This window comes from Acomys russatus, chromosome 13, assembly GCF_903995435.1.
Source record: "Acomys russatus chromosome 13, mAcoRus1.1, whole genome shotgun sequence".
In the NCBI taxonomy this organism is placed as follows: Eukaryota; Metazoa; Chordata; class Mammalia; order Rodentia; family Muridae; genus Acomys; species Acomys russatus.
In genome coordinates, this window is record NC_067149.1 from 51102013 (window position 1) to 51116289 (window position 14277).

At 45.5% G+C, this 14277-nt stretch overlaps 1 protein-coding gene and 1 non-coding gene across 2 annotated transcripts in view; both read left to right on the top strand.

Annotated features, from left to right (window-relative positions):
* Positions 1 to 14277, top strand: part of Chd4 (chromodomain helicase DNA binding protein 4) — a 37741-nt gene that overhangs the window by 17557 nt on the left and 5907 nt on the right. Inside the window, exons 23-37 of the mRNA XM_051155381.1 lie at positions 1636 to 1760; positions 2038 to 2275; positions 2415 to 2590; positions 8447 to 8627; positions 8712 to 8798; positions 8887 to 8975; positions 9074 to 9207; positions 9492 to 9636; positions 9894 to 10059; positions 10329 to 10426; positions 10520 to 10661; positions 10879 to 10947; positions 11204 to 11341; positions 11675 to 11783; positions 11885 to 12017. Of these exons, the coding sequence (XP_051011338.1) occupies positions 1636 to 1760; positions 2038 to 2275; positions 2415 to 2590; positions 8447 to 8627; positions 8712 to 8798; positions 8887 to 8975; positions 9074 to 9207; positions 9492 to 9636; positions 9894 to 10059; positions 10329 to 10426; positions 10520 to 10661; positions 10879 to 10947; positions 11204 to 11341; positions 11675 to 11783; positions 11885 to 12017 (2030 nt within the window). The remainder of the gene's footprint in view (positions 1 to 1635; positions 1761 to 2037; positions 2276 to 2414; positions 2591 to 8446; positions 8628 to 8711; positions 8799 to 8886; positions 8976 to 9073; positions 9208 to 9491; positions 9637 to 9893; positions 10060 to 10328; positions 10427 to 10519; positions 10662 to 10878; positions 10948 to 11203; positions 11342 to 11674; positions 11784 to 11884; positions 12018 to 14277) is intronic.
* On the top strand, positions 10118 to 10253 carry LOC127197797 (small Cajal body-specific RNA 11). The gene has a single exon (XR_007831759.1). It is a non-coding gene; the product is annotated as a small Cajal body-specific RNA 11 (non-coding RNA).

The following is a 14277-nucleotide window of genomic DNA, read 5'->3' on the forward strand; positions in this document are numbered from 1 at the left end:
CAAGCAGGTAAAGGCTTTTGCCACCAAGCTTGTTTATCTAGTTTCTATCTTGGGGACTCATGTGAAAGAGAGAACTAATTCCTATAAGTTCTCTGACTCTACACATATGTACATATGCATATACTTACATAACATAAATAAATCTAATTTTAAAATGCTTTTAGAAATTATTATTTATAGAGTGTTCTGCCAACTTGCATGTCTGCAGACCTGAAGAGGGCACCAGATCTCACTATAGAGGGTTGTGAGCCACCATGTGGTTGCTGGGAATGGAACTCAGGACCTTTGGAAGAATAGCCAATGCTTCTAACCTCTCAGCCATCTCTCCAGCCCCCTTAGAAATACTTTTTGAAAGCCGGGCGTGGTGGCGCACGCCTTTAATCCCAGCACTTGGGAGGCAGAGGCAGAGGCAGGCGGATCGCTGTGAGTTCGAGGCCAGCCTGGTCTACAAAGTGAGTCCAGGACAGCCAAGGCTACACAGAGAGACCCTGTCTTGAAAAACCAAAAAAAAAAAAAAGAAATACTTTTTGAATGTGAATAAATTAATTTAGAAAAATACTTTTTTGCCTGGGCGGTGGTGGTGCACACCTTTAATCCCAGCACTCGGGAGGCGGAGGCAGGCAGATCGCTGTGAGTTCAAGGCCAGCCTGGTCTATAAAGTGAGTCCAGGACAGCCAAGGGTCCGCAGAGAAACTCTTGTCTCAAAACAAAAAAATACTTTTTTGTTGTTTGTTTTGTTTGTTTTATTGTTTTTGTTTTTCAAGACAGGGTTTCTCTGTGTAGCCTTAGCTGTCTTGGACTCACTTTGTAGACCAGGCTGGCCTCGAACTCAGCAGCGATTTACCTGCCTCTGCCTCCCGAGTGCTGGGATTAAAGGCGTGCGCCACCATCGCCTGGCTAGAAATACTTTTTCAAAAGGCTAGTGAGATGATTCGGTGGGTAAAGGTGCCTGCTGCTGCTGCTAAGCTTGTTTACCCAAGCTTCTATGTCTGGGACTCAACAGTGGAAGGAGGAGGCTGACTTGTCCTGACTTCCGTGTGTGTGCTGGCATGCACACTCCCACATACTGACACACAGATGCACACAAATAAAAGAGGGGAAGAGGGAGCTGTCTGGGGATGTAACTCATGTTTTCTGTTTGAGGATCAATCTCATGTCCCACACATAGACCCAAGGGTAGCTCCTGCTGCGTACACTGATAGTTAGATAAACAGCTGCTTACCTGACCTTTCATCCCTCGCCCCGTCATGGTATTGGTACTTTAAATTTCTTGTCAGTTAGTTCATGCAGTGTCTCTTTGTTGAAATATACTTATACAAGAGTGTGACAGCTGTGAATCTGTATGTGATGTTTGCATTTATCCTTCCTGGTGACTATTGGTCCCTTGGTTAAGGTCATGGTGTCTGCTAAAATTCTTCACTGTAAGGTTACTTTCTCCCACTGAAATTCATACATACTTTGAGGGAGATACTTGACTACGCTATGTAATTTTGTTCATAAACTTTGATGCAGGTTCAGCATCCATCAGGGCAACTTGTTTATGGCACTTGCTTGGTGGTTTTATGAGCAGCGTCTTCCTTTCCTTCTCTACTTACTGGAATCTAGGAGATAACTCAGGTGTTTTCTGTTTCTTAGCACCGGGTGCCCAACAGTTCTGCTTCTTGCTTTCCACCCGAGCTGGGGGCCTTGGGATTAATCTAGCCACTGCTGACACAGTTATTATATATGATTCTGACTGGAACCCCCATAATGACATCCAGGTGAGTAGAGTATTAGCTTTGGGAGGTCCCAGCAGCCCCCACACTCCAGGAAAGGGTTCTGTCATTGGAATTTAAGTGTTAAGCAACAGACTTTTTTTGGATGTCATTACTTTATAAGCCTGAGAATTGGGGTTAGTTATAGTCCTATTTTGGGTATCATGATAAGAGGTTGGTGTCTAGAGGGAGAGGTGTGAAAGGAGATTTTATGTGCAAACTAGCTTCAGCTATGAAAGCCAGTAGGACATAAGATCATAGGCTTTGCTTGATCAAACTGCAGGCCTTTAGCAGAGCCCACCGTATTGGGCAAAATAAGAAGGTGATGATCTACCGGTTTGTGACCCGTGCATCAGTGGAGGAGCGCATCACGCAGGTGGCAAAGAAGAAAATGATGCTGACACATTTAGTGGTGCGGCCTGGGCTGGGCTCCAAGACTGGCTCAATGTCTAAACAGGAGCTTGATGACATCCTCAAATTTGGCACTGAGGAATTATTCAAGGATGAAGCCACAGATGGAGGTGAGTAACATTTTGCAGGGAGCTTGGTTCCTCAGAGGGTAGGGGAGAAGTACCTTTGACACAGGGGTCCTGTGGAGAGTGCTTTTTCGACTGCTGCTGCTGAACTGACTTGAGGGTTGTGGGCCCTGGTTCTTTATAGGAGGAGACAACAAAGAGGGGGAAGACAGCAGTGTCATCCATTATGATGATAAGGCCATTGAGAGACTGCTGGATCGGAACCAGGATGAAACTGAAGACACAGAACTGCAGGGCATGAATGAATATTTGAGCTCGTTCAAAGTGGCCCAGTATGTGGTGCGGGAAGAAGAAATGGCGGTGAGTATGGTCCAAGGCAGTGCTGCTCTTGGTGTTGGGCTGAAGATTGGAACTGAGATCAAGATGCTACTTGAAACAACAGGAAAACATCTTTTTGCCTTGAAAAGAAAGAATGTAACATTATTAATACACATTCTCATCTTTGACCTGACTTGACAGGGACTACACATCGAGGTTTCACATGGCCATCATGTGCTCTCCCAGAGTCTTTTTTAATTTTTTTCCCAGAGTCTTATTTTTATGTATCTTATTACTTCTCCACATAAATCTTTAAATGCTACCTCAGAAAAAGCAGATGAGATATATACTTTAAATAACTAGCGATTTTCTCAAAGATGAGAGTCATTCCCTTTTCCCTTCATTTCCCCTTGGTTTTTTACAGTAAGAAGCAAAAACTACCAAAAGACAATGTGTGGAGTTTTTGTAATGTATTTCTTCTCAAGTAATTTTAAGTCATTGCCCCCTTGGCTGGCTCCCTCTAAGCCACTTGACTCTAGGTGAGGCTGGCTGCATTTCTGATGTCTCTCACAGCTTCTCATCCTTCCAAATCAGATGATGACTTGCTTTGTTCTCATAACATGGCTGCTGTTTTTTTCTTTTTTATACAAAGTCTTGCTATTTTGCGTAAGTCTTAAACTTTTTTTTTGAGACAGGGTTTCTCTGTGTAGTCTTGGCTGTCCTGGACTCACTCTGTAGACCAGGCTGGCCTTAAACTCACAGTGATCCACCCACCTCTGCCTCCCACATGCTGGGATTAAAGGCGTGCGCCACCACCGCCTGGTTCTGTCTCTTGTCTTAAACTTTTGATCCTCCTGCCTCAGCCTCCCAGGTGCTGGCATTAGAGGCACATACCACCTACCATGCTTGGCCACCATATCATGTCTGGCTATATGGCAGAATTTTTATTTATTATTATCTTGTGTGTATGGTTTGGTTTTTGTTTGGTTTGGTTTTTTTGTTTTTGTTTTTTTGTTTTGTTTTGTTTTTTGTTTTCCGAGATAGCCTTGGCTGTCCTGGACTTGCTTTGTAGACCAGGCTGGCCTTGAACTCAAAGCCATCCGACTCCCTCTGCCTCCTGAGTGCTGGGATTAAAGGCGTGTGCCACCACGCCCAGCTCCGTGTGTCTTGTATTTGAGATGGAGTCTCATATGTCCCAGGCTGGCCTTGATTTTACTGTATAGCTGAGAATAACCTGACTCCATCTTTCAAGTGCTGTGGTGACAGCATGTGCCAGTGGGACTGGAGCTTGAATCCAAAGTTGCATGCATGCAGCTAGCGTTCTGCCCAGTGGACTCACGCTCCTATCCCTGTCTAGCAGGTCTTGATTAGCAGGATTATTATAGGGTTGTTTTGTTTTGGTTTTTTAGTGATTTGCATAGGGCTAAGATCAGTCCTGCCTGATAAGTTAGCCTTTGAAGGATCCTAAATCAAACACGGATTTATGGGGGTTTTTCTTCTTCATCATCATCATCATTATTATTTTTTTTTTTTTTTTTGAGGGAGAGAGACGATATCCCAGTATAGCCCAGCCTGGTCTTGAATGCATGGTCTACCTGCCTCAGTCTCTGAAGTGTACGGATCACACACCTGAACTACACTATGTCTGTCTGTCTTTTTTTTTTTTTTTTCTTCAGTTTTTGAAGACAGGGTTTCTCTGTGTAGCCTGGGCTGCTTTGCAGACCAGGCAGTCCTAGAACTCATAGCAATCCACCTGCCTCTGCCTCCAAAGTGCTGGGATTAAAGGTGTGCGCCACCGCACCTGGCTCACAGTATATCTTTCTCTGTTTCTTTGAGACGGGGTCAAATATATCCCAGGCTCTCCTGGAACTCACTATGTAGTCAAGGATGGCCTTGAACTTCTGATCCTCCTGCCTCTACCTCCTGAGTGCTGGCATGACAGGCCTGTGGCAGGAGGCCTGCGGCTGCTGTGTCCAGTCACGTGCTGCAGAGCAGTGAACATGAGCTCTGTGCACACTGGAAGATACTACCCACTGTGCTTTTCACCAGCTTTTAGGAGATGAACTTTCTAGTCATGGTTTATGTGTGACTGCCTGGGAGATTTTATATAAATCAGCATAAATTCAACCAGAAACTTTCAGGTTTATTTATTTATTTGTATTTTTGAGACAGTGTTTCTCTGTGTACCCTTGACTGTCCTGGCCTGCTTTGTAGACCAGGCTGGCCTCGAATTCACAGCGATCTGCCTGCCTCTGCCTCCAAAGTGCTGGGATAAAAGGCGTGTGCCACCACTGCCCAGCCAGTTTTTTAATTTATTACATATGCAGTGTTCTGTCTGCATGTACACCTTCACACCAGAAGAAGGAACCAAGTCTCATGATAGATAGTTATGAGGTACTATGTGGTTGCTGGGAATTGAACTCCAGACCTCTGGAAGAGCAGCTAGTGCTTTTAACTGCTGAGCCATCTCTCCAGCCCCTCAAAAACTTTTTTTGATAGGAAATCTTATTTATTTATTTTTGTTTTGTTTTGTTTTTTCAAGACAAGGTTTCTCTGTGTAGCAACTCTGGCTGTCCTGGAACTCTGTAGTCCAGGCTGGCCTCAATGCAAGGAAATCCACCTGTCTTTGCCTCCCAAGGGCTGGAATTAAAGGCTTGCACCACCATCACCCAGCTAGATTTTATTTCTTACAGTAGTATATAGAGTGTTCTGTAGAAGTAATTTCCAGGCACAGCACATGCTAGGGAGGAAGCTATGCTCGTGGCTATGCAAGTACATGTGCTGTCATCTGATTAGTGACTGTAGTTCTGTTTGTTTTATTTCTATTTTCTTTCTTCTTTCTTTCTTTTTTTCTCTTTTGAGATAGGGCCCTACTGTGTAGTTCTGGCCTGGAATTCATGGAGATCTGCCTGCCTCTGCCTCCAGATGTTGGGTTGAAGGCATCATCCTGCAGCACACCTGGGTACTTAGTTCTTTCAGACCTTTCATCTGTAGGTGTGGTTGCTGGGGATGTAACCTGGGGCTAAGCAGGTAATCTGCTAGGGTTACATTCATAAATGCTAAAAGAATCTTTTTAAATTGCTTTTACAACCAGCTACTTTTTCTTTAAAAAAATTTTTTATGTATATTCATTATGCATAGTATTATGTACCTTAAAATTATTTTTGGGGAGAGTGTTCTATTTGGCACAATCTTGCCTTGAGTTTTGGCAGCTAAGGATGACCTTGAACTTTTGACCTTTTGCTTCTACCTCTGTGCTGGGATTACAGGCCATGTACCATCATGCCTGGCTGTGTATGGTGCTGGGAATTTAATCAAGGAATTGGTGCATGCTAGGCAAGCATTTTACCAACCAAACCCCACTATAAGTTGTTGCCCAGGCTGTCCTTTTTGTCCTCTTATCCCAGCCTTTGTGTGGCTCAGAATAGCTAAGGCTGATACTATTAGGCCTGAAATTTCACTTTACTGTCCAGGTCACACTATGTGGCCCCACTGTGTTATTGTGGAATTCCAGGCTGGCCTCAGGCCCAGTTCTCCCTCAGCTTCCTGGGTGCTGAGATTACAGGTGTGGAGTGATAAATTTGAAAAAGAAAAGCTTAGCCCTTCATGGTGGCACATGTCATTAATCCTGGCATTCAAGAGGCAGCAAAGGGATCTTAAGTTCAAGGACATTCTGGTCTACGTAGGAAGTTCTAGACCACCCAGGGCTACAAAGCGGGGCCTTATCTCAAAAAAATGAGATTGGGGAGGAAGGGGGACAAGAAAACTTACTTTGGTTTCTCATTTCAGAAGCTTCAGCTGCTGGTTAGTAGGTCCCTGCTGCTCATGGGCAATGGCGTAGCTTAACAGGGTGAGAGTGCTGAGGAAGCCGCTCATAGGGCAGGAAAGAAGCAAAGAGACGAGAACAGACTGCTGTCTGCATAGCTCCCTCCAGTGCATGGTTCAGTGATATAACTTCTTCCATGGCGTCTGTACTCCATGGAGAGCCCACCACTTTCCAGTTACACCAGAGACTGCTTATCTGAGCCATAAAGCAACATGGTTCAGAATTCAGAAGGGAAAAGTATTTCCACCCTGTTCCTCTTGCCTACTTCTCTTCTGTGGACAATTGTTTTCAGTTTAATTGTGTGTGTGTGTGTGTGTGTGTGTGTGTGTGTGTGTGTGTGTGTGTGTGTGTGTGTCAGTATCTGTCGAGTTTCAATGAACGGTTGGGGAAGTACAGGTTAAATATATCTCATCTGAAATGCTCGCAGCCAAAATTGTTTCAGATATGGAAGGATTTTGGATTTTAAATAATTTATAGACTTGGCTGAACATCTGTTAATCAAAGATCTGACATCTGAACTTCTTCATATTGTCATCCTGTTCAAAAGGCACTTGTGTGTGTTGAGGGAGAGAGTGCTGGAGAGAGGGTTCAGCAGTTAGAGCTCTGGCTCCAGAGTTTGATTCCTTACACCCACCTGGCAGCTTACAAACATTCGCAGCTCCAGGATATGATGTCATCTCCTGGTCTCCTCGGGTACCAGGTGTGATTGTGGTGCACAGACTTACGTGCAGGCAAAACATACACATAAAACTTTTTAAATTAAAATTTCAAAGGCAGTTACGATTTCTAGACATTTCAGTTTCATATTTTTAGATTTTGTGTCTTTAATTAGTGGTGACCAGCCTTTCTGTAATTCGGTTCTCTAGGCCTTTAGGTTGTGTCTTGAAACCTTGTTTCTTTTTTATATTTATTAGAGTGTGGGTGTGGGTACATGGGTGATAGAAGACAGCTTGCGGAGAGTTGGTTTCCTCTCACGTGGGTCCTAGGATCAGATGGGAGGTGGGGCTTGGTAGTAAGTGCCTTCCCCTCTGAACTATGCCTTGCATTGCAGGCATGCAGGTAGTTTGTGCTTAGGCTGTGAACAGTGGCTTTACTCTGTCACGAAGGACTTGGATTTTGCTTTTTTTTTTTTTTTGATACATGGTCTGTGTCAGTGAATTCTGGCCTTGAATTCACTGTGTAGTTGAAGTTGATCTTTAACTTCTGATTCTTCTGGCTCTGCTTCCCAAGGGCTAGTATTTCAGGCACACATTGTCATGCGTGGTTTATGCATTGCACGGGGTCAAACCTGGGGCCAAGCACCCTGCCAACTGAACTATATTCCCCAGCCCAGGGGTGCACTTAATCAGTATTTTTGTAGTGTCTGAAGGGAAAGAATCTTAAACTTGGTAAAAAAAAAAAAAATGAAGAACCAAGCTGGGCAGTGCTGGCACATGTCTCCTTATGAGAATCAGGCCAGCATGGTCTAAAGAGTGAGTTCCAGGATAGCCAGGACTACACAGAGGAACCTTGTCTGAAAAAACCAAGAGAAAAAGAGGAATGAAACTACTGAGATACTTGATATATTCTTTCTCTCCCTCCCCCCCTCTGTGTTTGTGTGTGTGTGTAACTGGGTAACTTTGTTGTTTTCTCTTTTCAAACAGTTGCTAATTTTTTCTGAGTTAATTAGGAGCAGAATGTTTAATGCCCTGAACGTCTCTTGCAGTGTTTGCAGGTCTCTTGCCCCTTTCATCTGCTTGCCAAGGCGCTAACCTTCCTCTTTTTGTCTTCCCACTTCTGGATGTTGCCCTAGAAAGGAATGGAAGCTGCACAATGACTCTTCCTTTTGTCTTGTCAGAGTTTTCCCTCTCACGGTTTTCTTTAATCAGGCTGACTGCTAATCTGCACATAACCTTTGAGGAGCCATGTCTTGTCTGTTAAATTTCTTCCAAGTTTTTAGGTCCAAGCAGGCACATCAAGTATTTACAAATCCAGCCATGCAAAGGAGCTGGCAGATGGGAACTGTGAGGGCCAGGGGTAGCTGGTGGTGCTGACTTCAGCACCCCTGAGTCCTGGCCCTCCCTCTGTCCCAGGAGGAAGAGGAGGTAGAACGGGAAATCATAAAACAGGAAGAAAGTGTGGATCCTGACTACTGGGAGAAATTGCTGCGGCACCATTATGAGCAGCAGCAAGAAGATCTAGCCCGAAATCTGGGCAAAGGAAAAAGAATCCGTAAACAGGTCAACTACAATGATGGCTCACAGGAGGACCGAGGTGTGTGTGGCCGGCCCCGCCCCCCACCCACGGGCCGTTCCACTAGAGCAGTGGGCCCCGCTCATCTGCCCTCTCTCCCTCCAGATTGGCAGGACGACCAGTCCGACAACCAGTCCGATTACTCAGTGGCCTCAGAGGAAGGTGATGAAGACTTTGATGAACGATCAGAAGGTGAGAGGGATGCCATCTTGCCAGTTCTGCAGTTGGTCCATTGTTTACTGTCTAAGAAGTGTCACTCACTCATCATTTCTTTTCACAGCTCCCCGCAGGCCCAGTCGCAAGGGCCTGCGGAATGATAAAGATAAGCCATTACCTCCTCTGCTGGCCCGTGTTGGTGGGAATATTGAAGTAAGTACCATGTGATCCTACAGTGGGGCGACAGGGTCCAGAGAGTGCTTGGGTGGGAAGACACCGTGCTTCCTCTTACAGTGGTTCTTTTTCCTTAGGTGCTTGGTTTTAATGCTCGTCAACGAAAAGCATTTCTTAATGCAATTATGCGATATGGCATGCCACCGCAGGATGCTTTTACCACTCAGTGGCTTGTGAGAGATCTTCGAGGCAAGTCAGAGAAAGAATTTAAGTAAGTTGAGGCCTGGGCATACCAGTTGGAGCTGGGGCTCTACTGTGTGTGCTGTCTACAGGCCTAGCCCATGTTGTTGAAGGAAAGGAGTGTTGCTAGCTGCAATGGGCAGGTGTTGTGCTGTTGCTTGTCAGAGTTGGGTTCTTTGGCTTCCCTGAAGAGACCTTGGGCCATAGTGTGGCTCTGAGATAGAGCACTGCAGGGCATCGTAGGCCTCACCTGAGCTGGAGCCAGTGCCAGTGTCTAATGAACTCTCGCCTTAACTCTGTTCTCTTTTTCTACAGGGCTTATGTATCACTGTTCATGCGGCATTTATGTGAGCCTGGGGCAGATGGGGCCGAGACTTTTGCTGACGGCGTCCCCCGGGAAGGCCTGTCTCGTCAGCATGTCCTTACTAGGATTGGTGTGATGTCCCTGATTCGAAAGAAGGTGAGTCCCAAGCCTGTTTTCAGTTTTAAAGATTTCTAGAGTAATGGGGCCAGTAGATAGGAAAGCAACCATAGCTGGAAATGAATCTTGTTTGTTTGTTTGTTTGTTTGTCGGTGGAGTCCTGGCTGTCCTGGTCTTGCTTTGTAGACCAGGCTGGCCTCGAACTTCTCTGCCTCCTCGAATGCTGGGATTACAAGCGTAGGCCACCGTGCCCTGCTATTGGAAATGAGTCTTTAACTTGCTGTTCTTTGATATAGGTTCAGGAGTTTGAACATGTTAATGGGCGCTGGAGCATGCCCGAACTGGCTGAAGTAGAGGAAAACAAGAAAATGTCTCAGCCAGGGTCACCCTCTCCAAAAACTCCTACACCCTCCACACCTGGGGACACACAACCCAATACTCCTGCACCAGTGCCACCTGCTGGTAAGTCTGCCTATTTTGTCATTTCTGTCCTTTTTTAAAAAAAAACAAACAATTAAATTCGTCCTGTGCCTTTTTCTGCTACCCTGTGCTCAATCTTAACAGGGTGGTCTGGCAGGACACACAGCAATTTCCCTCTCAGTTTAGGAGAGCTGTCCTAAGAAAAGGGCTGGCTCTTAAAGGCACGAGAGGACAGTCTAGGAGGAGACAAACAGAGCATGACCTCTCTGGCCTAGGGCTTTTCTAATTTGTTGTCTTCTATTGGTTTACAGAGGATGGGATAAAAATAGAAGAAAATAGCGTTAAAGAAGAAGAGAGCACAGAAGGAGAAAAGGAAGTAAAATCTACGGTCCCTGAGGTAACTGTGGAGGTAAGAGATCAGGTGACTGGATGCTATGCCAACATCACATGTCTCCAGGATTTAGACCATTTGCTTCAACTTCTGTCTTCTGTTCCTCTGAAGAGTGCACAGCCTCCTGCCCCCACTCCTGCCCCTGCCCCTGAGGATGAAAAGGCCCCCGCTGAACCTCCTGAGGGAGAGGAGAAGGTGGAAAAGGCAGAGGTGAAGGAGAGAACAGAGGAGCCTATGGAGACGGAGCCCAAAGGTATATATGTGTGTGTGTGTGCCGAAAAGCGCTCCAGGTTGCTCTGTAGTTGTAGATGCGACTGACTTTTGAACTATCAGGAAGAAGCGATGCACCTGGGACCCTGCTTTGACATCTGTGCAGCTCTGTTCCTAGAAGTGCTGATGGGACGCTGTTGCGGTGTCGGGGACAGAGCTGGTTCTCTTTCTTAGGGTTCTCAGTGTCTTCTGATCTCTAGGTGCAGCTGAGGCAGAGAAGGTGGAGACCAAGGCCGCAGACCTGACCCCTATCGTGGTGGAAGACAAAGGTTGGTGTGCAGAGAAGCGGATGGTTGTTTGCACATAACCCATACTACTTCATTACCTGTTACTGTAAACATATTATTCCAAGACAAATGACTGTTTCCAAGTTTAGTTGTTAGGGAGCTGGCTGGTGAAACATTTTTGTGGGTCTGGAAGACTTGAGTGTGTGACAGACACAGCAGGCAGTGCTGTGGGCGAGGGTTTTAGTGCTGACTTTCAGACTGGAGCTGACATTGTTTCCCCTTTGGTGTACCCCTGCAGAAGAGAAGAAAGAGGAGGAGGAGAAAAAGGAGGTGATGCTTCAGAATGGAGAAACTCCCAAGGACCTTAGTGATGAGAAGCAGAAGAAAAACATCAAGCAGCGCTTCATGTTCAATATTGCAGACGGCGGCTTTACTGGTATGGACATGGGGGTCCTGTGGTGAAGTTGGGGTTCTTGTCAGAAATGAGGGTACAGTCTGAACATGATGTGGACTGTTTGCTTCTCTGGGTTCTGTTGTTAGGAAGCTAGAACTGGACCATACTGAGGTGAAAACAGGAGACAAGAACCTCTTGTTTTCCTCTGGGTTTTTTGAGACGGAGTCTTACTGTAGCTCTGGCTGGCCTAACAACTCAGTATATAGAAAATGGTGTGCACCGCCTTACCAGCACACCTAACTTTTTAAAAAATTTTAATTCTCACAGGTATTTGTCTTTTTTTCCACTCTAACCTTTCTCTAAATTCCTTCTCAGAGTTGCACTCCCTTTGGCAGAATGAGGAGCGGGCAGCCACAGTCACTAAGAAGACTTACGAGATTTGGCACCGCCGGCATGACTACTGGCTGCTGGCTGGCATTATAAAGTATCCTTGCCTGAGTCGAGACGGGGCTTATGTGCAGGGATCTGAAGGCTTTAGTCTGAGGCTCTTGTTTCCTTTGTTTTTCCTGAGCACTTTTTAAATAGCCATGGCTATGCCCGGTGGCAGGACATCCAGAATGACCCACGGTACGCCATCCTCAATGAGCCTTTCAAGGGCGAAATGAACCGTGGCAATTTTCTAGAGATCAAGAATAAGTTTCTAGCTCGAAGATTCAAGGTGAGCAGAGTGGGACAAATGTGATCTTTAGGTGGTCCTGAAGGTCTCTGCAGAAGGTTCTGTAAAAGAGGCTCCATTCATTCAACCACATTTGTGTCCTATCCCCAAGATAGGACCTTATTTTATGTTTTGCCTGCATGTGGCTGTGCACCATGTCTTTGATGCCCACAGAGGTCATAAGACGGCATAAGGTCCCCCTAAATTGAAGTTACAGAAGGTAGCGAGCCACTCAGCTTTCTAGTAGCTGAACCTGGGTTCTTTGCAGCCAGTGCTCTTAACCAAGCCGTCTTCCAGCTCTATAGCTTGTCTTTTTGTGCTCATGACTTTTTTCCTTCCAAGTGACTAGGTGACAAGAGATCAAGATATAGACGTGGAGGCTGAGTGAGGCCAACCTAGTCTATGTAGCAAGCTTTATTCAGGCCAGCCAAGGCTACATAGACATAGAGTTGAAATTTATGAGCTATATAAGAGTAGTGGCTGTTCCTAACGAGTGACACAGACTAGTTCAGTGGGTTTTATGGGGAACTCTGTAGGTCAAGGTGTTCAACCTGAAAAGTTACGGAAGGATTGAAATGGATCCCTGAGGAGGTAGGGCTGTGAGTAGCTAGGGTACTTTTTTTGGTGTGTGCACACATGTGTGTGTCACAGTATTTGTATGGATAAAGGAAAGGCTGGGTGCAAAGAGAAGATACACTGAATCCTATTTTCAGCATTGCCCTGAGAGAGCCTCATACAAGTATTCAGCAGCTATTTACTGCGTATACCCTCTATGTAGAGATCAGGGAGGATACTAAAGGAATAAGATTCTGGTCTCCTAAGATGAGTGTACTTGGGGGAACAGAAAAAGTATACTAGCAAATTTACACCTTTAGGTGTTCTGTACTAACCGTGAGTGATGGTGTCGGGACATAGGAACAGATTAAGTGTGGTGTTTATTTTGAAGTGGATGATATTGTGTACGTTATGGGGAGGAGGCTACTGAATGCCCTGAGGAAGTTCTGTAGGGCTGGGGAGCTAGCTCATGGTTGGCTTTTAAAGCCTTGATAGAAACAACAGAGATTATTACTGAGCAGGAACACAGGGTTTGTTCTGTGAAAAATGTTTGTGCTGAGCAGTGGTGGGAGGTTAAGAGTTGGAGGCCGGTAAGCACAGCACCAGAACACCAGCAGGACGTGGCGTCAGAAGCAGGAGTATGGCTTACTAGTTCGTAAGTAGCCATCAGAGGTTTTTGCATAGGATCAAGGAAAATGAAAACATTGAAAAGATTACAGTTACAGTTGTGAGATATTAAGAGCACCTGTGATGCTAGTTGTGGAGATAGGAAAGTTAAAAAGAAAGCAATACCAAGCCAGGTGTGGTGGTGCAGGCCTTTAATCCCAGCACCAGAGAGGTAGAGGCAGGTGGCAGGTGGATCACTGTGAGTTCAAGGCCAGCCTGGTCTACAAAGCAAGCACAGGCCAAGGCTACACAGAAAACTTGTTTCAAAAAAAGAAAAAACAAAAACAACTAAAAAAAGAAACGAACCAAAGGATTTCTGGGCCTGGTGATGACTGTAGGGTTGACAAAACTTTTCTATGAAAGGGCCAGATAGTCAGCAAATAATGCGCCCTGAGCCTTACAGCCTCTATTGCAAATCCATAGCTCTGTCATCGAAAGCGGTAGGAATAGGGAACACATAAATGCGCCAGGTGATGGCGCACGTCTTTAATCCCAGCACTCTGGAGGCAGAGACAGGCAGAGTGTGACTTCAAGGGCAGCCTGGTCTGCAGAGTGAGTTCCAGGACAGCCAAGGTAACATAGAGAAACCTTGTCTCAAACAACCAAAAGTTCCAATAAAATTTCTGTTTGTGGATGAGAATTCCATATAATTCTCAAAAAGTTGCATGTGTTAATCTTCTTTTTACTTTTCTCCACAGCCATTTATCTATAATATAGAACTTCATTCTTAGCTCTTGGGCTATACCAAAACTGGCCATGAGTAAGATTTGGTCTTTTTTACAGCATTCTGCCTACATGTACACCTGCAGGACAGAAGAGGGCACCAGATCTCATTATAGATGGTTGTGAGCCACCATGTGTTTGTGGGAATTGAACTCAGGACCTTTGCAAGAACAAACTGTGTTCTTAACCTTTGAGCCATCTCTCCACCCCAACTCTGGAGTTCTGAGTTTGATGCACAGTAGTTAGACCCAAAAGTAGCTAATGTCTTTAGTCAGCTTGAGCCAGTGCGAAAGGTGCTCGTTGGAGCACAGAGGCTAGT